This window comes from Colobus angolensis, unplaced genomic scaffold (genome assembly GCF_000951035.1).
Source record: "Colobus angolensis palliatus isolate OR3802 unplaced genomic scaffold, Cang.pa_1.0 Scaffold227, whole genome shotgun sequence".
Lineage (NCBI taxonomy): Eukaryota > Metazoa > Chordata > Mammalia > Primates > Cercopithecidae > Colobus > Colobus angolensis.
In genome coordinates this window covers 1,218,409-1,244,750 of record NW_012115455.1, presented here as the reverse complement: position 1 = coordinate 1,244,750, position 26,342 = coordinate 1,218,409, and the positions used below count along the sequence as shown (strand labels likewise).

The 26,342-nt window shown below is 39.4% G+C and overlaps 2 protein-coding genes across 4 annotated transcripts in view; one reads left to right on the top strand and one right to left on the bottom strand.

The window, feature by feature from the left end:
* The window catches only part of HMGN5 (high mobility group nucleosome binding domain 5), an 86,739-nt gene extending 81,313 nt beyond the window's left edge, over positions 1 to 5,426 (bottom strand). Inside the window, exons 1-2 of one of the 2 annotated variants that reach the window (XM_011944120.1) lie at positions 5,221 to 5,397; positions 1,167 to 1,239 (exon numbers count right to left, since the gene is read on the bottom strand). The gene's annotated coding sequence lies outside the window, so the exon portion shown is untranslated. Of the gene's footprint in view, positions 1 to 1,166; positions 1,240 to 5,220 lie in introns of both variants that reach the window. The other variant, XM_011944119.1, reaches the window with a different exon arrangement.
* SH3BGRL (SH3 domain binding glutamate-rich protein like) overlaps positions 5,243 to 26,342 on the top strand; it is a 129,724-nt gene continuing 108,624 nt past the window's right edge. Inside the window, exon 1 of one of the 2 annotated variants that reach the window (XM_011944124.1) lies at positions 5,243 to 5,731. In XM_011944124.1, the coding sequence (XP_011799514.1) occupies positions 5,687 to 5,731 (45 nt within the window). In that variant the 5' untranslated portion in view covers positions 5,243 to 5,686. The remainder of the gene's footprint in view (positions 5,732 to 26,342) is intronic. The other variant, XM_011944123.1, reaches the window with a different exon arrangement.

Here is a 26,342-nt window from a genome sequence, read left to right as displayed (position 1 = left end):
TGGTTTTTTTTTTTTTTTTGAGTCTACCTCTGTCACCAGGATGGAGTTCAGTGGCGCGCTCTCTGCTCACTGCAACCTCTGCCTCCCAGTTTCAAGCAATTCTCCCACCTCAACTTTCTGGGTAGCTGGGATTACAGGCGGCCACCACCACGCCGGGCTAATTTTTGTACTGTTAGTAGAGACGGGGTTTCACCTTGTTGGCCAAGATGGTCTCGATCTCCCAACCTCATGATCTGCCCATCTCAGCCTCCCTAAGTGCTGGGATTACCGGCATGAGCCACCGTGCCCGGCTGATCTCATGGTTTTATAAGGAGCTCTTCTCCCCTTGCTCCTCCCTCTTCTCTCTCCTGCTGCCATGTGAGAAGGTCCAAGCTTGCTTCCCCTTTGCCTTCCACCATGATTATAAGTTTCCTGAGGCCTCCCCTGCTATGCAGAACTGTGAGTCAATCAAACCTCTTTCCTTTATAAATTACCCAGTCTTTGGTATTTCTTTATGGCAGTGTGAAAACAGACTAATACACACCACTTCACAGTGTATCAAACATAAAAATGCAAATGTACCTATAATCCTACTTAAATAAAAATATTAAACAATCATATTCTAAGATTTATATAACTTTGTTTTAAAATTTAAAAATTGTCAGCCACAAACAATTCATTAATATATGCTTGACAGTGACTTCTCTGCAGAAACAGAAATTCTGCTTATGTGAGATAAAAAGGTAAACTCCAAATTGTTTTCAAATGAAATGAAATTTTTACAAATAGTAAACTTAATATTCAATGATGTTGACATGATAATGTTTTTCAGATAGTTCATTAAACATTTCTACATTGTAATTTTGTAGTGTTTTGTAGGTAAATAATATTTTAACTTTTTCAAAAGTTTAAAAGTAGGCAAAATTTCTGCTTCTGGAAATGGCGGGGACTAGGTGATCTGGAACAACTCTCTTGATAAAGGGAATTTAAAATGTTGGAAGGTATTTTATAATACATGAAAAATATCAAAGACCTCAAGAGGAAAGTGAGGAATTATCAGGGCAAGAAAAGAGGGTGAATTACAACTCCAAAGAGCTCAGTGATGATAAAGAGTGCTTCTGCTGAGGGGGCATTTGCTGATCAAGAAAATTCAGCCACTTTTGGTGTGGCGAATGAAAATTACTCACCTGGAGACTCTTAGTTCCGAGTGACGGGTGAGAGCATAGCAATGTCCACTTGAGAAGGGAAAGGGAGGTCGTACTATGATAGTATAAGACAAATTATGTTCATTTTGCAAAATAATAATAATAAAAAAAAACAGAAGAAAGAGTCTCCTGTTGAATAGGTCGAAAAGCGCAATAACAGTAGCCTTGATGTTGGCAATGAGGAGGGTGACAAGATCATGCTGACTTACTTTTGCCTGATTATTTGTATAAAAATTTTGAGTTGTGTCTAGAAAAGGCAAGAGTTGGATAAGTGGAGAGGGCAGAAAAGGTTATGAGAATGTGGGGAGAAGGAGAAGAAAGAAACAGGAAGAGCAAAGGCATGAGAGTGACCATAAGCATGATGATTGCAGCGGGTAGGCAACAATGATTGCATACATAGGGAAGTTAGTTTGAGAGAGCAATAAGTAAGATTGTATGAATATTGTGGGCCTAGATTATGGTGAAAACTGTTTAGCAACATAATTTAAGTTTAGTTTGATGGTCAATGGAGAACTAATTTAAGTATTTCTGCCTACATTGTCTTCAGTGATATAAGAAAGTTGTGTTTTAGGATGAAAAAATAGCTAACTTTTTTTTAAGTACTTTCCTTCTTCCAGGCAGTGAGTTAACAGTAATAGGTAAGAAGGTGGCCTCTGGAGGTTAGCAGCATCCTGATATCAAAGCCTGGCAGAGACACAACGACAACAACAAAAAGAAAATTTTAGGTCAATATCTCCAATGATACTGGCAAACCTAATCCAGTGGCACATCAAAAAGCTTATCCATCACGGTCAAGTTGGCTTCATCCCTGGGATGCAAGGCTGGTTCAATATATGCAAATCAATTAATGTAATCCATCCCATAAACATAACCAATGACAAAAACCACACGATTATCTCAATAGATGTAGAAAAGGACTTTGACAAAATTTAACAGCCCCTCATGCTAAAAACTCTCAATAAACTAGGTATTGATGGAATACATCTCAAAATAATGAGAGTTATTTATGACAAACCCACAGTCAATATCATACTAAATGGGCAATAACTGGGAGCATTCCCTTGAAAACCGGCACAAGACAAGGATGCCCTCTCTCACCACTCCTATTCAACATACTGTTGGAAGTTCTGGCAAGGGAAGTCGGGTAAGAGAAAGAAATAAAAGATATTCGATTAGGAAAAGAGGAAGTCAAATGGTCCCTGTTTGCAGATGACATGATTGTTTACTTAGGAAACCCCATTGTCTCAGCCCAAAATCTCCTTAAGCTGATAAGCAACTTTAGCAAAGTCTCAGGGTATAAAATCAATGTGCGAAAATCACAAGCATTTCTATACACCAATAACAGACAGAGAGCCAAATCATGAGTGAACTCCCATTCACAATTACTACAAAGAGAATAAAATACCTAGGAATTCAACTTACAAGGCACATGAAGGGCCTCTTCAAGGAGAGCTACAAACCACTGCTCAATGAAATATAAAAGAGGACACAAACAAATGGAAGAACATTCCATGCTCATGGTAGGAAGAATAAATATCGTGAAAATGACCATACTGCTCAAAGTAATTTATAGATTCAATGCTATCCCCATTAAGCTACCATTGACTTTCTTCACAGAATTGGAAAAAAACACTTTAAAGTTATATGGAACCAAAAAAAGAGCCTGCATTGCCAAGACAATCCTAAGCCAAAAGAACAAAGCTGGAGGCATCACGCTACCTGACTTCAAGCTATACTACAAAGCTACAGTAACCAAAACAGCATGGTACTGGTACCAAAGCAGAGATATAGACCAATGGAACAGAACAGAGCCCTCAGAAGTAATACCACACATCTACAACCATCTGATCTTTGACAAACCTGACAAAAACAAGCAATGGGGAAAGGATTCCCTATTTAATAAATGGTGCTGGGAAAACTGGCTAGCAATATGTAGAAAGCTGAAACTGGATCCCTTCCTTACGCCATATACAAAAATTGACTCAAGATGGATTAAAAATTTAAATGAAAGACTTAACACCATAAAAACCCTAGAAGAAGACCTAGACAATACCATTCAGGACACAGGCATGGGCAAAGATTTCATGACTAAAACACCAGAAGCAATGGCAACAGAAGCCAAAATAGACAAATGAGATCTAATTAAACTAAAGATCTTCTGCACAGCAAAAGAAACTACCATCAGAGTGAACAGGCAACCTACAGAATGGGAGAAAACTTTTGCAATCTATCCATCTGACAAATGGCTAATATACAGAATCTACAAAGAACTTAAACAAATTTACAAGAAAAAAAAACACCCCATCAAAAAGTGGGCAAAGGATATGAACAGACACTTCTCAAAAGAAGACATTTATGCAGCCAACAGACACAAGAAAAAATGCTCTTCATCACTGGTCATGAGAGAAATGCAAATCAAAACCACAATGAGATACCATCTCATGCTAGTTAGAATGACAATCATTAAAAAGTCAGGAAACAACAGATACTGGAGAGGGTTTGGAGAAATAGGAATGCTTTTACACTGTTGGTGGGAGTGTAAATTAGTTCAACCATTGTGGAAGACAGTGTGGCAATCCCTCAATGATCTAGAACTAGAAATATCATTTGACCCAGCAATCCCATTACTGGGCATATACCCAAAGGATTATAAATCTTTCTACAATGAAGACAAATGAACATGTATGTTTATTATAGCACTATTCACAATAGCAAGACTTGGAACCAACTCAAATGTCCCAGTGACAGACTGGATTAAGAAAAGGTGGCACATATACACCATGGAATACTATGCAGCCATAAAAAAGGATGAGTTCATGTCCTTTGCAGTGACATGGATGAAGCTGGAAACCATCATTCTAAGCAAACTATCACAAGGACAGAAAACCGAACACTTCACATTCTCACTCATAGGTGGGTGTTGAACAATGAGAACCCATGGACATAGGAAAGGGAACATCACATGCTGGGGCCAGTCGTGGGGTGAGGGGCTGGGGTAGTGATAGCATTAGGGGAAATACCTAATGTAAATGAGGAGTTGATGGGTGCAGCAAACCAATATGGCACATGTATACCTATGTAACAAACCTGCACGTTGTGCACATGTACCCTAGAATTTAAAGTATAATTAAAACAATGTTAATAATAAAGAAGGTGGCCTCTGGAGTTGGTTGGACCTGATTCTAGTCCTGACTCTGGAATTTACTAACTATATGATTTTAGGAAAATTATTTTTCTGAGTTTCAGTTTCTTCATCTGTAAAATTAATGTAATAGCACCTATCTCTTGAGATTGTTTTACGGACAACATGTAAAGAGATTAATTTGGAATTAGTATTTAAGACAGATTAGAGAAGTGAAAACCTGTGGGTAGGGAACAGTTCCAAATTTATTGTAATTACTGAGCCTAGACAAAGATGGTAAACCACTAGACTGGAGACAGTGGAAAAACAACAAAGGTAAAGAAGTAGGACAAGCGACTCACTCCTTCTCTCCATTCTCATTCATCTTGCAAATTCCTTTTTTTCTGTTCATTTAACATGATCTGGGAACCTAAAACTACACTTTGAAGTATATGGTCTGTCTCTGGACATTATCAACTGTTTGCTCATTTCCTTAGAGCTACAAATAACCATCTACTCTCTCTCTTCACCATTTCAACATCTGCAATATGTTCTCCCAAATACCTTACTTCAGTCAGTTAAAAAGCAAAACAAAACTAAAATTATCCATCGTTTTACACAATATTTTCAATTTTTTCTTTGTAATTTTTTCCTTCATTCTTAAACTTGCCAATCAGGCCTCCTGCAAATTCCCACGGAAGCAGGGTTCCCTAATTAACAAAACACAAAATTCAAAAAGAAAACCAATCCTGCCATTTCTGAGCTTAAGGAAACCTGAAACTTTCCTTCAAAACTCGGTGGCATTGCTCAGTACTTTAGTGCCTAATTCCTACAACGAGCCAAGATCAGAAAAATCACTACATAATAGGAATCTCAAAATGCGCAAGGCTTTGAGAACATGAGTTTTCAACATACAGCTTGCTCTTTCAGGATCTGTCTTCTTATTTGCATACATTTCTGAGCAGGAAGTTATGCGCAGCACTTTTAGTCTCCGCGTGAAAAGGTCTTTCATGCTAATCTAATTCAATTCATTTCTCCTTTTTCTTTCTTCTTCTCCTCGCCCTCTTCTCAGGGAAGGAATCGTCAAAAATCAATGTTTCAACAGATCTCGCGGTGCTATTCGAGATTCCCTATTAAAAAAAAAAAATAGAATTGATGCAAACAGCCTGTTCCTTCCGGGTTTTGGGCTGGAACTGCAGCGCTTAGAGAGCCCGGTGGAAGCTGCTGAAGGCGGAGGCGGGGCTCTGGCGAGTTCCCCTTCCACCTTCCCCCACCCTTCTCTGCCAACCGCTGTTTCAGCCCCTAGCTGGATTCCAGCCATTGCTGCAGCTGCTCCACAGCCCTTTTCAGGATTCAAACAACCGCAGCCGCTGTTCCCAGGATGGTGATCCGTGTATATATTGCATCTTCTTCTGGCTCTACGGCGGTAAGGAGAGTGGGGAGTCCACCTTTGTTGTTTTCCTACACACCAGTCCTCTGCTGCCCCAGAACCATTAAAATGCAGAAGTTCCTCTGGCAGTTTCTCCTTCGGAAGACTCATGCATCCCCCACCCCACCCCTCTTCTTCCCCTTTTTCCCTTTGTTGCATCGATTTCATTTTTTTTTTTTTTTTTCCCATGGAGTTCAGCTTTGTTTGCTTCGTGACATTGGGGGGCACATTTCTCCTTTGAAGGAAAACGAAAGCTACCAAGTTTTGGGAGATGGGAGTTGGTGCTATACGGTCTTTAGGGTTACGTGAAGTCAAGTAAAATCACACACTGGTGAGTTTCAAGAGTGAGACATTCGATGAATACACCCTAAGTACTGAGACAAGGAGGAGTGCACTTCTGTAAAGGATGGGGGTACACGTGCTGTAACTGGTGGGGTTTGAGTGGAGGCCTACTGAGGCATTGTGATTATTCTGGGTGAGTGAGACCCTGGTAATAGAGTTATTTTGAGAGTGTGTAGAAGAGAGAGTGGTTAACTTGAGCTTAAAGGCCTGTTAGAACTAGACAAACTGGGAGGGGAAGTTGGGAACAATGACGTAAATTTTTTTTATCTTAATATGACAAGAGATTCAGTCTTCCCCACCCATATTGTCCCTTATTTTGACTTTTTCTATTTTTTCAAAATATTTTACTTTTAAAGTTCCCTCAGTGCTTCAAATATATTGAGAACTCAGTTGCTTCTTGTGTAGTTCCAGGCTGAGTGGCTGCTGCTTCAAATGATAGGACTTTCTCCTTCATGGATTCACTTACTCTTAATTTAGAATAATAAATTTGCAGCAGCTGTCGGGAGAATATGATAAACTGGGGTGCAAGACGAGTGCATATTCATGATAAATGAAAGTACTTCTGCTTTTCACAACTCAAGAGAAAGGCAGACAGTGGCGAGAACAGATGTGTGGGCTCAGGGTGTAGGATATAGGAACCCCTTGCTTCTTCTTGAGCTGCAGAGAAGAGCTAATCCAGGTTGTTGTGTGTTTTTATTTTTTGGCTTGTTTATTTACACCTTACAGGATGTGGAATAGAACTGGAGATTATGTCAAATCTCAGGAACCTTGATATTTGAACTTTGTCTTCTCTGTCCACCGTGTGTGGATGTGTTTATGCAATTTTGGAATATCAGAAAATTTAAACTTACATTTTTTGAACAGGTTTAGGTTGAAAAAAAGGACAACTTTTATATTGCCTTTGGACCTCATTTTATGAGCCTCTTGCTTTATTATTTTCCATACATATTGTCTAATACTTCAAAGTAAAATTTGAGTTGCTCAGAGTCTCAACTCAATCAAATAATTGTAAAGTCCAGCTTAATGCCTTTAGTTAAACCCCTAATGAGACTGAACAGATCAGGCAGTTAGTTTTGCTTTGGGAGTCATACAGTTTCAATACTGTTATTTATCCTTTGCTTTCTCCTTCCTCTACCCCTCCTTCAAAAGTAGATTCAAGAAGAAACTACTTTCAGAATTTCTATTCAAGTAAGAATAACTGCACCTCTCTTTGTTAAGTCTTAAGTTTCCAAGAGTCTTAGAAATGGCTGCTGTCTTCTATTATTTCCTTTATTGGATTCCATTTTTTTGTTTTTTTAGATTTCAACTTTTATTTTAGATTCCAAGGGTACATGTGCAGGTTTGATACACGGGTATACCGTGCAGGGTTTGGGGTACCATTGAACTTCTCACCCTGGTAGTGAGCGTAGTACCCAATAGGTAATTTTATAACCTTTGCCTTCCTCCCTCCCTCCTCTGTAGTCTCCAGTGTCTATTGTTCCCATCTTTGTTGGACTCTATTGTTGAAGACCATGCAAATGGCAGATGTTTATGGTATTTGTATTTTATTTCAGTTTTTTAATCATGGGTAATTAGAAATTTATCTACTGTAGTAATTACAGTTCATATGAACCTGTTATCAAAATTCTACTTCATAATACCAAAATAAATCCTTGCTTTATTATAATACTACAACACTTTTAAATAACACCAAAACAGTGTAAAGTGAGTACTTCTTTGTAACATGAATGGAGTGGTGATTATTTACTTCAGAAAGGCACTTTTCAGTTTGCTGTACTAAAGTTTTCCTTTAAGACTGATGCCCTGTTTGTTTTAATACATAAGTTAGAAAGTTTTGAGCAAATATCCTGATGGAACCCTACAATTGTGCATAGTGAGATACTTCAATCTGAAGTGACTAAGTTTAGTTGTCTGAAGAACAGTTAAAAGCTTCTTTGCTTTGGATTGGTAGTAGCAATTTATAAATATATAATGACTGTTTCTTAATCTTCCTACTGATTGTCATTTAAAAATATAACAATAATAGATGTTATACTGGTTATACTGGGCAGAGTGGGGGATCTGGATCTGTGATAATTGGCAAGACAATGTTAACTTATTTTGTCTATGTCCCAAGAGTCTTTGTACCTCATAGCCTTATTAAAAAAAAAAATGTTTAGGCCGGGCGCGGTGGCTCAAGCCTGTAATCCCAGCACTTTGGGAGGCCGAGACGGGCGGATCACGAGGTCAGGAGATCGAGACCATCCTGGCTAACACGGTGAAACCCCGTCTCTACTAAAAAAAAAAATAAAAAAAAAAAAAAAACTAGCCGGGCGAGGTGGTGGGCGCCTGTAGTCCCAGCTACTCGGGAGGGAGGCTGAGGCAGGAGAATGGCGTGAACCCGGGAGGCGGAGCTTGCAGTGAGCTGAGATCCGGGCATTGCACTCCACCCTGGGCGACAGAGCGAGACTCCGTCTCAAAAAAAAAAAACTGGCCTCATAGTGAAGAGTAGCACTTGCTTCTTAAAGGTTTAGAAATGAAAACAAGTATGTTGGTCTTTGCAATGGATTCCATTTTTAATTTTTATTGATATATCATAATTGCGCATATTTACGGGGAGCATATGATATTTTGATACATGCACACAATGTGTGATGATCAAATTAGGGTAATTAGGATATTCATTACTGCAAACATTTATCATTTATTTGTGTTGGGAACATTCCAAATATTCTAGCTGTTTTTTTCTAGCTATACAGTAAATTATATTGGTAACTATAGTCACCCTATTGTGCAATTGAGCAGTGGATCTTATTCCTTCTATCTAACTGTAGTTTTGTACTCATTAACCAACCTCTCTTCATCCCTCTTTCCCCCTACCCTTCTCAGCCTCTGGTAACCACCATTCTACTCAATATCTTCATGGAATTGACTTTTTTAGCTCCCACCTGGGTGAGAACGTGTGATGTGTCTTTTGTCTTTCTGTGTTATGTCTTAGTTCACTTAAAATAATGTCCTCCAGGCTCATCCATGTTGTCACAAATAACAGAATGTCATTTTTTTATGGCTGAATAATATTTTATTTTGTGTGTGTATATGTATGTGTGTGTATATATATAATATATATATATATATACATCACATTTCCTTTATTCATTCATCCATTGATGGACATTTAGCCTCATATCATAGTTATTTTGAATAGTTCTTTAATAAACATGGGAGTGCAGATGTTTCTTTGATATACTGATATCCTGTCTTTTGGATATATACCCAAAAGTGAGATTGCTAAATCATGTGGTAGTTCTATTTTTGTTTTTTGAGGAACCTCTATGCTGTTTTCCATGGCAGCTCTAGATCATGTGGTAGTTCTATTTTTGCTTTTTTGAGAAATCTTTGTGCTGTTTTCCATAGCAGCTGTACTAATTTACATTCCCACCAAAAGTATACTAGTATTCCGCTTTCTCAGCGCCCTTACCAGCATTTGTTATCTTTTTGGTAATAGCCATTTTAATTGGAGTGAGATGTTATCTCATTATGGTTTTGATTTGCATTTCCCTGATGGTTAGTGATGCTGAACAGTTTTTCTTATACCTGTTTGCAATTTGTATGTCTTCTTTTGTGAAATGTTTATTGAAATCATTTGCCATTTTGAAAAATTGGATTATTTGTTTGTGGGTTTCTTTTTTGCTACTGACTCCCTTATATATTCCACATATTAATCTCTTGTCAGATGGATAGTTTGAAAATATTTCCTCCCATTTTTAGGTTTCTCCTCACTTTATTGATTTTTTCCTTTGCTTTGCAGAAGCTTTTTAGCTTAATGTAGCTCCATTTGTCTATTTTTACTTTCATTGCCTGTTTTTCAGGTTTTGCCGAAAAAATCTTTGCTCAGACCAAAGTAATGGACTTCTTGATGGTAACCATAATAATGATAGTCAGTAGAAACCCTTAAGTATGTCAGATACTATCTCATTTTTTAAAAAAATAATCCTTTGAATTAAACACTATGATTATCTCTGTTTTTCAGAGAAGGAAATACAGTATACAGGTTCAAAGAGTAAATAACTTTCTCAAGGTTACACAGTTAGTAAGCCATAGAGCTTGAATTCAAGCAAGATGTTTGAATCCAAAGAATATATACTTAACCACAAAGAAATGCATCCTCCCAGTGATTTATGGCAACTAGTAGGCATGAGGAGATAAATTTGAACATGAGGTAAGAGGTAGGGGAGGAAGTAAGTCCTGTAAGTGGAAGAAGAGTTGCCCAGGCATGTACATATAGGGGAATAGAGAAATGGGTGGCTAGTGTGTAGGAGGGATATTATGTCTAAAAGGGAATGTCAGTAAGAAGGGTAAGTGACTGTTCACCCAAGGCCAAGAAGATAGAGAAGACCTACACAGTTGGAAAGCCTAAACTGGTCTGGTATAGGTCAAGGTATAAAATTCAGGCCTTAATACTGTTTAGTTTGATGGGAACCATTTAACAAGAACGCAGCTTCCAAGTTGTCTGTCTATATGAAATAATTTCTGCCTGTTCAGAATTGTTTATGCATGTTTTAACTCACTGTGACACACAGGTATATGCCACGTTTTGTTTCTTGAAATTGTAATGCCTTGTAAATTTACATTTAATGGAAAACAGGAATCCCAGAGCCTATATAACTTAATAGATTGCAATAACTTTTTTAAACAAAAATCAACATTGGCCTAGGATGAGAATTGCTAGAGTGATGATAGCTTGGAGAATTTTAACTAGTTTGGCAGTTTTTCCCCATACTTATTTCCCTACGACCCATAATGATCTCCATTTCATGGCATCTATGCATTCTATTTGTGCCTTGGTTTAGGAATTTTAAGATTGTGGGAAATAGATTTCTTAGGGTTTTTATTGTGAAGTAACTTTAAAAAAATGATATATTTTATATAACTGATAAAACAGAAGTTAGTTGTAGCTTGGATTGTCCATAAATTAAATATACATAATTTTCCTCTATGGTTGTACTCTGTACAATTTATAACAACAGATAAAACAACATTCTTGATTGTGTAATCGTTAGTCACTAGTCACAGTATTTTCTTCATCTGGATAACATAGAAGAGCAAGACACAGTTCTGCATTATGTGATTCTCAAATAATTGTATTTTAGGTGCAGAATGGTTTGCTGCTCTTTCTCTGTATTTTTACAGTAAACATTGATTTTGTGTATGCAAAGATTTTTGTCATATCTTCCAAAGTTTGTTTGAATGTTGTTTAAAGGTGTTCATAGAAAATGTTCACTTAGAAGACTAAAATTAGAAACTGTTCACCAAATGACTGGGACGTGCTTTTTGGAGGTCTCTAACAGTGGAAAATGGCAGCTTTCACATGGCAAATGCAGAGACTCAAGATCAGTGCTTTCAAATTGATGCTTAGTATTTGATGGCTGATTTCCTAAATTTCACAGAAACATTGGAAGAATTTGGCCCAAAAAGAGGCTGATCAGTGATCAGTGATGGTGATTCTTGGGCATTTAAAAAGATGCTTAAATGTTGAATGGTTGTAGCGAAGAATATATTGGGAAAGTTTAGTAAAAGATTCATTATCTGGGCCAGGTGCAGTGGCTCACACCTGTAATCCCAGCACTTTGGGAGGCCGATCCAGGTGGATCACGAGGTCAGGAGTTCAAGAGCAGCCTGGCCAATATAGTGAAACCCTGTCTCTACTAAAAATACAAAAAAAAGTAATAATAATAATAATAGTCGGGCGTGGTGGCGGGCACCTGTAGTTCTAGTTACTTGGGAGACTGAGGCAGGAGAATTGCGTGAACCTGGAAGGCAGAGGTTGCAGTGAGCCGAGATCGTGCCATTGCACTCCAACCTGGGTGATGGAGCAAGACACCGTCTAAAAAAAAAAAAAAAAAAAAAAATTCATTATTTGGTAGAAGAGAAAGATAAAATGGACTTATTTCTAGCACAAAGACTAGTTACTTTGTTGAGGAAGGGTTTTGATCAATAAACCCTCCACCAGGGTTAGCCTAGGGAAAAAATAAATAAAACCTCAAATATCAATCAGATTGAATGTTCTCTGTAGTTAATCTTTAAAATCTTTTATGAAATATGTATTATGCAATTAACCATGTATCATTTACGAAAACATTTCCTGCTTTAATGGAATTATCAAGGTTAAATTTTGTATTTCATTTCTTACTGATAAAAGTAAACAGATTAAGAGAGAAGCTGTTGGTTAACTATCTGACCATCTGTTTCCTTTCAGATCTACTTTGCAGCCCACTAGGAGGCCTTTTAAACCCAGTCTTTAATTACTTTCTTCAATCCAGACCAAGGTTAAACAAAAGTACATTTAGAGAGACGAGGCAGTTCATTTATGATAACTGTTTTGATTAATATGAAAGACAAAGCTGACTTTTTGCACTTGGGCTGCAGAGAAGAATTTTAAGCAAGGGGATTTGCTTCTAGCCCAGGTCTTGCATGTTGGTTTATTAGTTTGTTTGAAGTCTTGCAGATTGCTAGACCATCAGGCAAAAAATTCAAATTTAAGCTTAAAAATATCATAACAAATTCAAAGACTGTATATTTAAAGTATTCAGTGACGCTAGGTTTTTTGTTGCTGTATTGCCCATTCGTTAGCATAACTATTTTTTTTTTTTTTTTTTAAGACAGACTCTCACTCTGTCACCCAGGCTGTGGTGTGATGGCATGATCTTAGCTCACTGCAATCTCTGCCTCCCAGGCTCAAGCGATCTTCCTGCTTCAGCCGCTCAAGTAGCTGGGACCACAGACATGCGCCACCAGGCCCGGATAACTTTTGTATTTTTGGTAGAGACGGGTTTTCACCATGTTGCCCAGGCTGGTCACAAACTCTTGAGCTAAAGTGATCCACCCTCCTCGACCTTCCAAAGTGCTGGGATTACACGTCTGAGCCACTGTGCTCAGCCGCTAAGATTTGACTTTAGTGATAGTAAAGACAACACTTATTTATGCATTGAATATGTCAGGCAAGATGCCCAGGGCTTTACCTACATTATTTTATTTAATTTATCTTTACAATAACATTTTAACATAGTAATAACTACTATTAGATTCATTTTATCTAATTGGAGGGGGTATCTCTAAGATCCAGAAACATAGGTACATTGATCAGGACTGAAGAGCTAGAAATGGCAGGGCTGTGATTAGAACTCCGGTTGTTCGGACTTCAGAACCCACTCCTAAACACTGTGTTATTTACACATCCTCTGTATATAGTTATTGAATAGAAATTGTCAATACTACATAAAAATCCTGTTAATATGAGTTTTAAATACAATTGTCATTTAAGAGGGGATGATGTCTAAGTAGGCAAATGTGTCCTCATTCATAACCCATAGTCGAGAGTGAGATGACAGTTGGCATTGGTGGGCAGGCTGGGTGTAGGGAGGATAGTAGCACCATGTTCTTTTAATATTTAGTTCTTTTTTAAAAAAAAATCAAATGAATTAATCGAGGGCACACTGAAAAATAATATTTGTCTGTACTTTCTTATGCTGGCCTGTGTTACATACTGAATTTTTATGACTGATTCTCTTCCATGTTATGTGGCTATAGACCAACATAATTAAATGGTGGTTTCTATGATTCTGTAAATCTAAATTAACCAGGAAGGCAGTACTGCTATAACTTGTAAACTCTGGTTTTAGACTCTAGTCTTTGATTTCTGTCCCTTTGGTTTAGTCCTTTTTGGAAATGAGACCTATCCTAGAGTTAGGGTCGAGCCAACCCTTTCTGCTTGGGGGATTTCCAAAAATGAGTCAAGACAATAAAATTTCACCTTTCAAACACCAGAGAATATTCATCTTAGGTAACATTTACTACATGAGAAAATGTTGTCTGTTTCACCATCACCTTTCAGCCAGTTGTTTCATTATAAGTGTAGCATATTTTTCTGTTAAAATTATGAGTAAATATATATTTAATAGTAGTTGTATGATATTGGAGACCGTTCTCTTCAGTGTGTTATATCAAATTTGATTTAGAAGGAACACAAGCATATACAATTACTTAATTTATTAAACATATGATCAATCATCTTACTTTAATTTCTCATACAAATTGTCAGCTTTAGTGGATAATAATATTAAGAACTATAATTCATTGAGTCAGGCACACCGGTAAGAACTTTACATGTATTATTTCATTTTTCTGACAACTCAGTGAAGCCAGTACCCTTATTAGCTCTGTTTTTAAGATGAGAGGCTCAGAGACCTAGCAAGGTCACAGAGCTAGCAAAGCATCCCCCAGGTTTGTCTGATTCCGGGGCCCCTCATCTGAAGCCCTATGCTATTCTGCCTACTTGATGATATTCACTAATTACCCACTCTGAATGCAGCTCTGAAACTGATTTACAAGTCATTGTAATACTTCTTTTCTGATGAACTTGGAAAACCATGAAAAAACTTCTTAATTAATTGGTCTATAGCAATAGGTGGTCTATAGAAATACTAAGGATAATTCTGGTGGTCTGTTGTCAAGTGGAGAACTTGAGTTTATCAGAGGAGAAAATCAAAGTTATAAGAGCTCGGCATATACTATTAGTTAGAATGCAGAACATGTGCCTTAATCTCAATTTAAGAAAATCATTTTATTGCAATCTAATGAAAAGAAGATAAGATGAATTGCTTTTTGAAGGGATTTTAAAGCTTTTTTAGCTGTAAGGGTGAGATATGTTTTATTGGCTATTGCCTGTGTGATTTGAGTAGATCATAAAACTTTCTTTGCCTCTCATCATTCTCACAAACTGAATATGAGTAACTTAAAATGAAGAGTAGGCCAGGCGCGGTGGCTCATGCCTGTAATCACAGCACTTTGGGAGGCTGAGGCGGGCGGATCACAAGGTCAGGAGATCGAGACCATCCTGGGTAACACGGTGAAACCCCGTTTCTACTAAAAATACAAAAAAATTGCTGGGCCGTGGTGATGGGCGCCTGTAGTCCCAGCTACTCGGGAGGCTGAGGCAGGAGAATGGCATGAACCCGGGAGGCGGAGCTTGCAGTGAGCCGAGATCTCGCCACTGCACTCCAGCCTGGGCGACAGAGAGACTCTGTCAAAAAAAAAAAAAAAAAGAAAAAAGAAAAAAGAAAAGAAAAGAAGAGTATCATGAAAGAAAGCTTCTAGAAGTGTGTGATGGTTAATACTGTCAACTTGATTGGATTGAGGTATATAAAGTATTTATCCTGGGTAGTGTCTGTGCGGGTGTTGCCAAAAGAGATTAACACTTGAATCAGTGGGTTAGGGAAGGCAAATCCACCCTAAATTTGATGGGCATGATCTAATCAGCTTCCAGCAAATATAAAGCAGGTAGAAAAACGTGAAAAAGAGACATAGGCTTAGCCTCCCAGTCCATGTTTCTACCATGTTGGATGCTTCCTGCCTTCGAACATCGAACTTTAAGTTCTTCAGTTTTGGGACTTGGACTGGCTCTCCTTGCTTCTCAGCTTACAGAAAGATTACTGTGGAACCTTGTGATCATGTAAGTTAATACTTAATAAACTCCCCATATGTATATATACATATATCCTACTACTTCTGTCCCTCTAAGAGAACTCTAATACAAAGTGTTATTGGAAATTCATTACTAAAAATGATGAAATCTGATCTCACACTTTCAGAAAAAACAATTGGTCATGTGATTCAGGTAAATAGTTTTAACTTCTCAAAAGATGCAGTAGTTGGGGTGACGTATTTTCAGTGAATTTCTACTTAAAACTTAAGAGTAAAGGTAGGCCTGGCACAATGGCTCATGTCTGTAATCCCAGTACTTTGGGAGGCCCAAGGGGGACGATCATTGGAGGCTAGGCATTTGAGACTAGCTTGGGGAACAAAGCAAGACCCTGTGTCTACAAAAAATAAAAAATAATTAAAAAAAAGAATAAAGATGTTAAATTTAAACTTTCTAAACAATGTTGAGGGGACAATCAGGGTTGGTGGTGGTGATGAGACAATTTGCCAGGTAACAAGACAAACACTTGGTGAGTTTTAAAGTGAGCAAAATGGAAGTGTGACAAGATCCAAAGTAAGGAAAATTTTATGCCCAACTTTGAATTCATGCGAATTTTTTTTTTTTTTTTTTGGAAAAGAGGATGTTGAAAGGCAAGTAAAAAATATTGTGAAAAAAATGCGACTAAACATTTACAGATTGCCCATCAGATCAGATTAGGATTTTTTATTAGATTTTTAAGTTAAAGTTGAAGAATGAGTTTTGTTAGTGTGTGTTTACATCCAATTAGAAATTGTGTGGCTATGATTAGGCTCTGTATGGGGAGCTTAAGAGAGGAGTGCATGTCTCACTTAGGAGTTAATCTGACTCTACCCAAGAGTTGAACTCTAGAAGTAAAATACACATCCCAGGGGATCCTTATGCTGCCCAAATGTCAGGGACTGCTTGGGACAGGTCCCACCAGACACACACCATGTGTATACTTTCCAAAGTCAGTCACTCTAGGTTTCATGAAAACTCAAAGCATCTAATACGATCTTGTCAAAATTATGTCTACATGTCCAAGTGGATTTACTGTAAATCAATGTCTAATTACTTTTTGAAAATTATTCATTTACAGAGATTGAATTGATTTCTTTTTTCATTTCATAATGTGGTTGGGTAGGAAAGTCTTATAATTGTACTTTTTGGTTAAAGTATAAAACTAGCGATACAGTGCATAAATATTATATTCTTAAAATATGTGAAGAATGCTGCAAAAGGAGCTATTAGCACAAAAAAATGAGATTCTATCTTGTGCAACAACTCATATAAGAGAAGAGATTTTGGGGAAGAAAAAAAAAGAAATTTGAAACCTTGGATTGTCAAAACATGGATTTCTCCAAAAGCAGTTGTAAGAAAAAATAGTTGACTATCTCCCAGTGATTGAGGTAATCATGACCGAATTCTACATCCACACCTTCACAAAGAACCACCACTTGATGTCATACATTTTCTTCAAATATTTGAAGTTGGAATGGTGGACATTAATTTGTGTATGTTTTAGTAAAAATGTATAGAACTTTTTATTTCATATGATTAATGATGAGTCATTATTCTATGTAAAAGCATATGATAAAAAGATAGATGGCATGTTGCATATAATAGCATTATGTATTTTTTCAAAATATTTTCTTAAGCTTTAATAATTGCCTCTTCGCAACTGCTTCAAGTCATATAAGAAAGATTTCTGAACCTAATGAACAGATTTTGAGGCAAGGTCAATATTTTTACAGTTTATTTTTTTAACTTTCCTCCTCATTTATTAATGGACCCATCAAAAGTTAAACATACTTTGTAGAACTCTACTGTAGAATAGTAGTATTATTTCAAAATTCAACAAAGTGATGAGTAGCAACTTATCATCTACCCCTTTCACTTCTTATTACACAGAATATAATTATAAATTGGTAAGTTTCTAAATAAATATTTGTTCACATATGAGTGGATGACCTGTTGAAATTCAAGTGCGAAACAGGCCACCCAAGGGGAGATTTGCAGTTGCTAGTTGGAAACGTGTGACTAGAGTTTGGGAAAGATGGTGGATGGAGAGTAGATATGGCGGTCATTCATGTATAGGTGCTACTTCAAACTGTGGAAAAGAATGAGCTCACTAGGAGAAAGGAATTATGGCATGAGATGAGAAGAGAGCACAAACCAAGGACAGGACTTTGCTGAATGTTCACATTTCAGAGGAGGTGAAAGAAACAGGAACAGCAGGAAACAGGTGGATTCATTAGGAAAGATCAGAGTAGCATCTTGTAATAGAAACCATGGTAGAGAAGAGTTTTCAAGGAGAATGAACATTGTTTTTTAGTTCCATACAGGAATTGTGAAAACTGATAAAAGGTCACTGAATTCAAAATAAGGAAATTATTAGTGACCTTGGAGAAAAGCGGTTTCAGTAGATTGGTGAAAACAACAGCCTGATTGGGAAAGGTTAAGAAATGGAACAAATAATGAGGAAGAGATGAGTATGTAGACTAACATTTGACTAGTTTGGTGAGAGGAAAGGAAAAAGAAGATTGCTGAAAATAGTTAAAATAAAATGATATTATTTCAGAGTTATTAAAAAAGAAGAAAATTAAGTGAACTGGAATTTTTCCTAGAAAAATCCTGTTTGTCTGTTTTCCCAGCCTAGATTTACCACATCATTGTTGATTCTTTAATTTCACCATAGAATCAACTTTAATCTACTTCAGTGTCTGCTGGCTGGAATATTCAGCAATTAATATTTGGAAATTGTGACAGAGAGAGAACATGAATATTTGTGATAGGAAAGAATGATAGCAAATAAATATTTTTATGTTGTTCTACTTGTGAATGCCCAACGAATAATTTTATCAGACAAATGCATATTATTTCAAAAGCATTTAATTACCCTTGTAAAAAATAAGCAGCAAAGTCAAAAGTCAAAATTTTCTTTTCTTTTTTTTTTTTTTTGAGACGGAGTCTCACTCTATCACCCAGGCTGGAGTGCAGTGGCTGGATCTCAGCTCACTGCAAGCTCTGCCTCCCGGGTTTATGCCATTCTCCTGCCTCAGCCTCCCGAGTAGCTGGGACTACAGGTGCCCGCCACCTCGCCCGGCTAGCTTTTTGTATTTTTTAGTAGAGACGGGGTTTCACCATGTTAGCCAGGATGGTCTCGATCTCCTGACCTCGTGATCCGCCCGTCTTGGCCTCCCAAAGTGCTGGGATTACAGGCTTGAGCCACCGCGCCTGGCCAAAATTTTCATATAGTGTATGAAGAACAACTGGACAATTTTTATTACCACCATTTATTTGCTTAAATTTAGTAAAGATCAATTTGATTCTTTAGAACATACTGCTTTTTTCCCCACCATGCCCAGCCTGTTATCAACATTTTAATATTTAGATTTCATCATGAGTGATATAACTTTCCAAGTGTCACATTAAGACATATTTCAAAGAAACAGCTAATTCACTCAGGTAGTTTTTAACTCATTATTACACTGAAGTTCAAATTAATTGTTAGTTTTTCTGCATTCTCTGGTTATGGAGCAGACACCCAATTCCTCAGCTTACCAGTTTTGAGAGGAATTGTGTGAAAGAGCATATTCCAAGTCCTTATCCCCAAAATAAGGGAGAATAAAATAACATACTTAGGCTTAGTACATTAGTACTATTTCATTTGAAAATATCATAAATTTTAAAAAAGAAAGGCATGCACAAAAGAATATTTGTAACCAAGTATGTATTCTGAATAGGAAAGATTTATTGGAATCCCTATCACTTAGAGAAGCAGAACTACTATGGTAATATGGAATAATGGATTTATTTTCAGTTTTAGACCTTGCACAGTTGTGGGAGCTTTACAGTTGCCTTCACATCTGGTATGGAGCTAAAGTCATCATAGGTTAGCAGAGCTGGCAACTGGGAAGAAAAGCTGGATTTGAAGTAGAGATGAGCAAGGGCAAACTAGAACCTGCAGGAGAAAATGAAACCCATAAAGATAAACTGGAACTTGTATCTGACTCATTCTTCTCCATCCTCAATGACCCTGACTTGAACAGCCTGAAAGGGACTGGCACTCTTCCCTGCAAAGCCATTCGTGCACCTGGCCCAGAAACCAAAAGAGGAGATCTGTGGGGAGCCAAAGATATGTAGCAGGACGAGCTGCAGACAAAACTTCTCAGACACTGAGTTAAAGAAGGAAGGGGTTTATTCGGCCGGGGCATCGGCTAGACTCCTGTCTCAAGAGCCGAGCTCCTCAAGTGAGCAATTCCTGTCCCTTTTAAGGGCTCACAACTCTAAGGGGGTGTGCGTGAGAGGGTTGTGATCGATTGAGCTAGCAGGGGGTATGTGACTGGGAGCTGCATGCACTGGTAGTTAGATTGGAACAAAATAAGATAGGGATTTTCGCAGTGCTTTTCTATACAATGTCTGTAATCTATAGATAACATAACCGATTAGGTCAGGCGTTGATCTTTAACTACCAGGCCCAGGGTGTGACACTGGGTTGTCTGCTTGTGGATTTTATTTCTGCCATTTAGTTTTTACTTTTTCTTTCTTTGGAGGCAGAAATTGGGCATAAGACAGTATGAGGGGTGGTCTCCTACCTTATTCCCTGCCCCACTTGAGACTCTCACTCAGTAGTGGGAGTTCTCACTTTCATTTTTGCTACCCATGTCTTCTTGCAAGGCAGATCGATAGTGATTCATATAGTATGCTTGTGCTGAAGCATTTTGGTGAACTAAGGTAGTGATGAAGTTTTTTATCCTATGAACAAGTACAGGTAGCAAACAAGGGAGCAGTAAGCAGGTTTCTATTACTATTATAACTCTTATTATAAGAGTTTTAAATCCTCCTAGTTCTGGGAACCATTTTCCAAACATGGCCCCAGGATCAAATCCATGCCACACTTGCACGAGCGCATAGGCCAGTTTTGTCATATCTCTAACTATGTCTTCAACTACTTGCCCTTGATATCTATGTGTAGGCAGCAATTAGTAAGGTTAAATTTCCTACAGACCTCTCTTTCAACTGCTAGCAAGTAGTCAAGAGCTAATCTATTTTGATAGATAGCATTTCTCATCTGAGTTTCTTGCCGGGCCAGAATAGTCAAGGCTCTGCCGGTTTTATTAGTGATTATTTTTAAAACAACTTGTAAACCGTATGATTTGGTTGATCATGTAAATGGGGGTCCAGTATCCCCACGAACCATCTTGTGCCCAAGTAGCAGGACCATAATATTATATGATTCTCTCAGGGGGCCATTTATCATTTTTTCAGTTTCCTATAGCTATGCTTCTCTTTTTGCGGGAAGCATAGACAAGGAAGCCCAGGAGTTCACCTGTTTTTATGGGCAGTAAGAAGAAAGATGGTTTAATAGTACCAATAACACAACTACCTGCCCACTAGTCAGGTAATTTGGCATAAGCTCTATGCCCACATATCCAGTATAATCCAGTGGGGGCTATCCAGTCCCAGTGGGACTCCAGGTGGATTCACACGGTTTGCAACTTTGGGAGTTTACTAAATGGATTTCTCTCTGTGTGATTTGAACTCCACCAAGTGACTGTTTTTGTGGTACCATTATACAGTTTCTATCTCAGACAACTAAGTCGTCCTACGGGATGAGTGAATTATTTTCCTTCTCTAGCTATGCAATATTGTCCAATAATTGAGGCTTTTAGGACCCAGAAATTATCAGGGTGGTTCTTTTGAGCCAGGAATTCGTCAGGAACTGGGTCTGTAGGTACTAATTCTCGGGCTTCCCATGGCCATTGGTCTCCTATTACAGTTCATCCACATACATAACATGAAGTGACATTGAGAGACTGGGCTACATACTCGGCTAATTGCAAAAGCAAATTCCTTGTTTTTCCTGGAATTTCTGGTACTGGCACATTTAGTTCATCATAGAAAGTTTGAAACACTGGCTCAGGAGAGCATTTGTAAACTTCTCCTTGAACCAAGATATTTACTCGAGGATCCAGTCCAGCCCTGTCGATTCCTAAGGTCACACGCTCCTCTTTTTCCCAGAGAGGATCAAGGGGATTGGTTATTACTAGCTCTAAGGAGTTACATTGTCCCTTAGGACAGTTACATTGTCCCTTACATTCCCTAGTACAGGAAAGCCCGTTTTTTTCCCTTTCTGAAGGTGGACTAGATCCTTTTCATTTTTTTTTTTTAATCCAAGTGGCCTAAATGACACAAGACCAGTATTTACATTTATTTCCACATAGTCCTGATTTATGACAGATGTACTTATTTTCTGCCATATAGCCTCTTTTCTAATTAAGAGAACCACACCTTATTCCTAACTTACTACTATTAATGACAGCACAGGCATTTAAGGTGACTTGTTTGAGAACCTCTTTTTCTTCTGTTTTTGCTAACACTTTACTCGTATCATTCATGAGTCCCACCAGTCCTCAATCCTTAATCTTATTCTAAAAACTGTGGTCATGGGAGGCTCAGATGGGTCATAACACACATTAGGTTGGTCATTTCCTGGGCTACATACCTTGTATGGAATAACATTATACAAACAAATTCTTTTTAGAGTTCCAGTAAACTTATAATAACCATAAAATAATAGAACCGTAGCAACCTTTTGTCCTAAGTCAGTGACTTGATGTATACACTGGGAACAGTCCTCAGTCTGAGGAAGGTCAGTTGAAGTCCTTACTGTAAAAGTCCAAATTTTAAGGTAAATGAGCCCTGCAATGAGTTTCCTCATGCTTCAGCCTTGCGTGGGCCAGTCAGCTTCCAGGTGTGACTGGAGCAGGGCTTGTCGTCGTCTTCAGAGTCACTTTGCAGGGGCTGGAGAAGCTGCTCCCTACCACGTACCACTCACAGTCTACTGATGTTTAAGGATGGTCTCAGAGTTTGGGCCTGCTAGAATAAACTGAGTCCAAACCCTTTACACAGTTATGTTCAACGGGGCTCTCTGATACCGGGAGCAAGGTGGCGGGGTTTAGGTTGTTGCAAACTTCAGTAATTATGTGGGGATTTTCACATAGCAGGCTTTGGTACTTGTTTAATCTAGCATTTGTTAACCAATGATGTCCTTTGGTAATCATTAAAGTTACTACAGCATGGGGGGCCTTTATATTCAGGTTTTGCCTAAGGGTTAGTTTATCTGCTTCTTCTGCTAACCGGGCTGTTGCTGCTAGGTCCCTTAGACCTGGGAGCCAGCCTTTGTCTAGTTGTTTTGAGAGATAGGCCACTGGCCTTGGCCAGGGCCCCACAGTCTGGGTTAAAACTCCAACTGCCGTTTTTTTATCTTTCTGACACATAGAGTGTAAAGGGCTTTGTCAAATCTGGTAGTCCTAGGGCTGGGGCCAACATAAGTTTTTCCTTTAATTTACAAAAGGCTTGCTGTTGTAGAGGCCCCCATTCAAAAGGCTCCCGATCACCCCCCTTTGTAACCCCATACAAAGGTTTGGCTAGTACTGCAAAGTTTGGAATCCATAATCTGCAAAACCCCACAGCTCCTAGGAATTCCCTTACTTGCCTTATGGTTTAGGTTCCGGTATGTGGCAGATGACCTGCTTTTTTTCTGACCCCAGGCTGCACTCTCCTTTCCGAATACTGAATCCCAGGTAGCGTACCTGCTGTCTGCAGATCTGAGCTTTCTTCTTGGACACCTTATACCCACAGTCCTCCAGGTGCCGAAGCAGGGCATCAGTCCCTTTTGTGCACCCGACTGCCGTGGAGTGTCCCAGCAGAAGGTCGTCCACGTACGGGAGCAAGACACAGCCTAGGTCTTTAGCAGGAAACTTTTGCAGGTCTCGAGCCAGGGCCTCCCTGAAGATAGTGGGGGAGTTTTTGAAACCTTGGGGAAGCCGGGTCCAAGTTTACTAAGTAGTTACACCTGATTCCGGATCTTTCCACTGAAAGACAAACAGCTTCTGGCTCTCAGGAGCTATCCTGATGCTAAAGAAGGCATCTTTTAAGTCCAGACATGTAAACCAGCTGTCCTTTGCTGGCAGCAGCCCTAACAATGTGTAAGGGTTAGGAACTGTTGGGTGCAGGGTCACTGTAGCTTGGTTGACCAAGCGCAAGTCCTGTACTGGTCGGTAATCCTTGATCCCTGGCTTAGGGACAGGCAGGAGAGGGGTGTTCCATGGAGACTGGCAACGAACTATAATTCCACAGGCTTTCAAGCACCTGAGATGAACCTGGATTCCTTCAAGAGCTTCTCTGGGAACTGGATACTGCTTTTGTCTAATTGGCTGTGCCCCAGGCTTAACTTCTATGAGTACGGGGGCTTGGTTGACCGCCAGTCCCGGTGGATTATCCTCTGCCCATACTTGGGGCCATCACTTAGCTAGAGCTGGTTTTATCTCTTGGCCTGGCTCGGTTAGAAAAACTCTCCATTCTTCTTCCCGGAGGACGGTAAGGGCCATGATAACTCCTGTTCCTAGTAACTTTAGCTGTAAAGAGCCCTGTTTTGTAAAGGAGATGGTGGCTCTCAACTTGCTAAAGCAAGTCTCTTCCCAGCAAGGGCAAGGGACAGCCAGGCATGTACAAGAACTGGTGAACTATCTCATGTCCCCCCACTGAGCAGGTTCGTGGTAGACAGAAAACCTGCTTGGTGGAAACTCCTGTTGCTCCATTTATATCAATGGTTTTCTTGGATAAGGGAGCGACCAGGGTGGTCACTACTGAGTGTTCAGCACCAGTATTGACCAAAAACTTAATGTTCTTGCCCCCAATTGTAATCCTGATTGTGGACTCCTTGGGGGCACTTGAGCCCGGTCCCCTTCAGTCCAATAACCCTTCAACCAGATTGAACAAAGCTCCCTCGTCTTTATCTGAGGTCTTTTGCTCTGAACCACCTTGCTTTTTCTTCAGTTGGGGACACTTATCTTTCCAATGCTCTATTTCCTTTCAATGGGCGCATTGGTTACATTGCAAGCATGGGCAATTAGACTGGGTATTCTTCCCTGAACCCCCCTTCCCCTCTCCTTTCAGGGGAATCCCTTAATGGCCATGGCCAGTAAGTCAGCATTTCGCCTAGCCTGGCATTCACCTTCCTTACGACTTTCTCTGTGACTTGTTGCATCTCTATTCAGAAACACTTGACTGGCTATTTCCAGTAACTGTGAGGTATTAATACCTACAAACCCAGCCTGTTTCTACAATTTTCTCCTGATATCTTCTGTGCTTTGACTAACTAAGGCCATGTTAGTCATGCGCAGATTTTCAGGGCTATCTGGATCAAAAGGAGTGTACATACGATATGCCTCACACAGTCTTTCATAGAATTGCGCTGGACTCTCCTCTTTTTCGTTGATGACCTCAGAGACTTTATTTACATTTTTAATCTTTTGAACCCCTTTCTTTAGACCTTCTATTAATACCTCACGGTACCGTCTTAGCCTCTCCATGTCTGGTCCCTCGTTCAGGTCCCATTGGGGGTATACTCCCGGCAGTTGAATTCTTATATATTCTTGGGGATTTTGGTAATCGGCTGGGACGTGCTCCTCTAGCCACTTAGTTGCCGCCTGGAGCAACCTTAGCCTTTCGTTTGTATTAAAGAGGCACATGAGCAGCTGGTGGCAATCAGTCCAAGTAGGATTATGAGCCTGTATAATAGTTTGGAGCAAGTCAATTAAAGCTTGAGGCTTTTCAGTGTAAGATGGAGTATTATTTTTCCAATTGAGGCGATCAGCAGAGGTGAAAGGTTGATACACAAAGGCACGCCTTTCCACCATATGTCCATCCTCATCTACTCCAGTATATAGCTGCTCTTTCAGGGGCATTTGGATTCCAGTCTTGGGCCATAAGTGAGCTTCTAAGGGAGGAGCTTCTCCCGTGGCTTCACTTCCTCTCTTGTCTACTCTGGGTGGTCTAGGGGTGTGGTCATCTGGTAGAGGTGGAGTTGCTGTAGGTTCAGGGGTGGGGAGCCATTCCTCCTGATAAGGAGGGGATATTGCTGGTACCAATTCCTGCCATGATTCTTCTGGTGTTGGGTCAGACAGGACTTTTGGTGCTAACTTCCCTCGGCGGGTGGAGCGAGGACCTTCCTTAACTAACTGTCCCTTTGCTACTAGTACTGCTGCTGCCTGTCCTCATAACCACTGTGGGGGTCCAAAACCAACTGTAACAAACAGTCTATATATGGGAACTGATCCGGGTACCCTGGCTTACAGGTTACCCTGTGCCATACCTTTGAGACAAGCAACCTGTCCAGGCTTCCTTCTGATGGCCAACCCATCTGTAATGCTGGCCAGTCTATCTCACACAAAGTTGTAAGTTTTCCTGGTGTCATGGTGACTCCATAGTCTCCCTTAAATCCCTTTTTGAAATTTTTCTTTTTCTTTTTTTCTTTTTTTTTTTTGAGACAGAGTCTCGCTCTGCCACCCAGGCTGGAGTGCAATGGCCAGATCTCAGCTCACTGCAAGCTCCGCCTCCCGGGTTTACGCCATTCTCCTGCCTCAGCCTCCAGGGTAGCTGGGACTACAGGCGCCCGCCACCTCGCCCAGCTAGTTTTTTTGATTTTTTTTAGTAGAGACGGGGTTTCACCGTGTTAGCCAGGATGGTCTCCATCTCCTGACCTCATGATCCGCCCGCCTCGGCCTCTCAAAGTGCTGGGATTACAGGCTTGAGCCACCACGCCCGGCCTGAAATTTTTCAACATAGCTCCTAGTGGGGTGGGCTTACTTTGTGCCCGACCCATGTTTCCTCGAGACAAAACACCACTCTCACACCACACGCACACCACAAAACAAAGAACAGGTAAAAAGGGCACACACACACACTTTTACAGTTTACGCCAAACCAAAATCAAAACCAAAA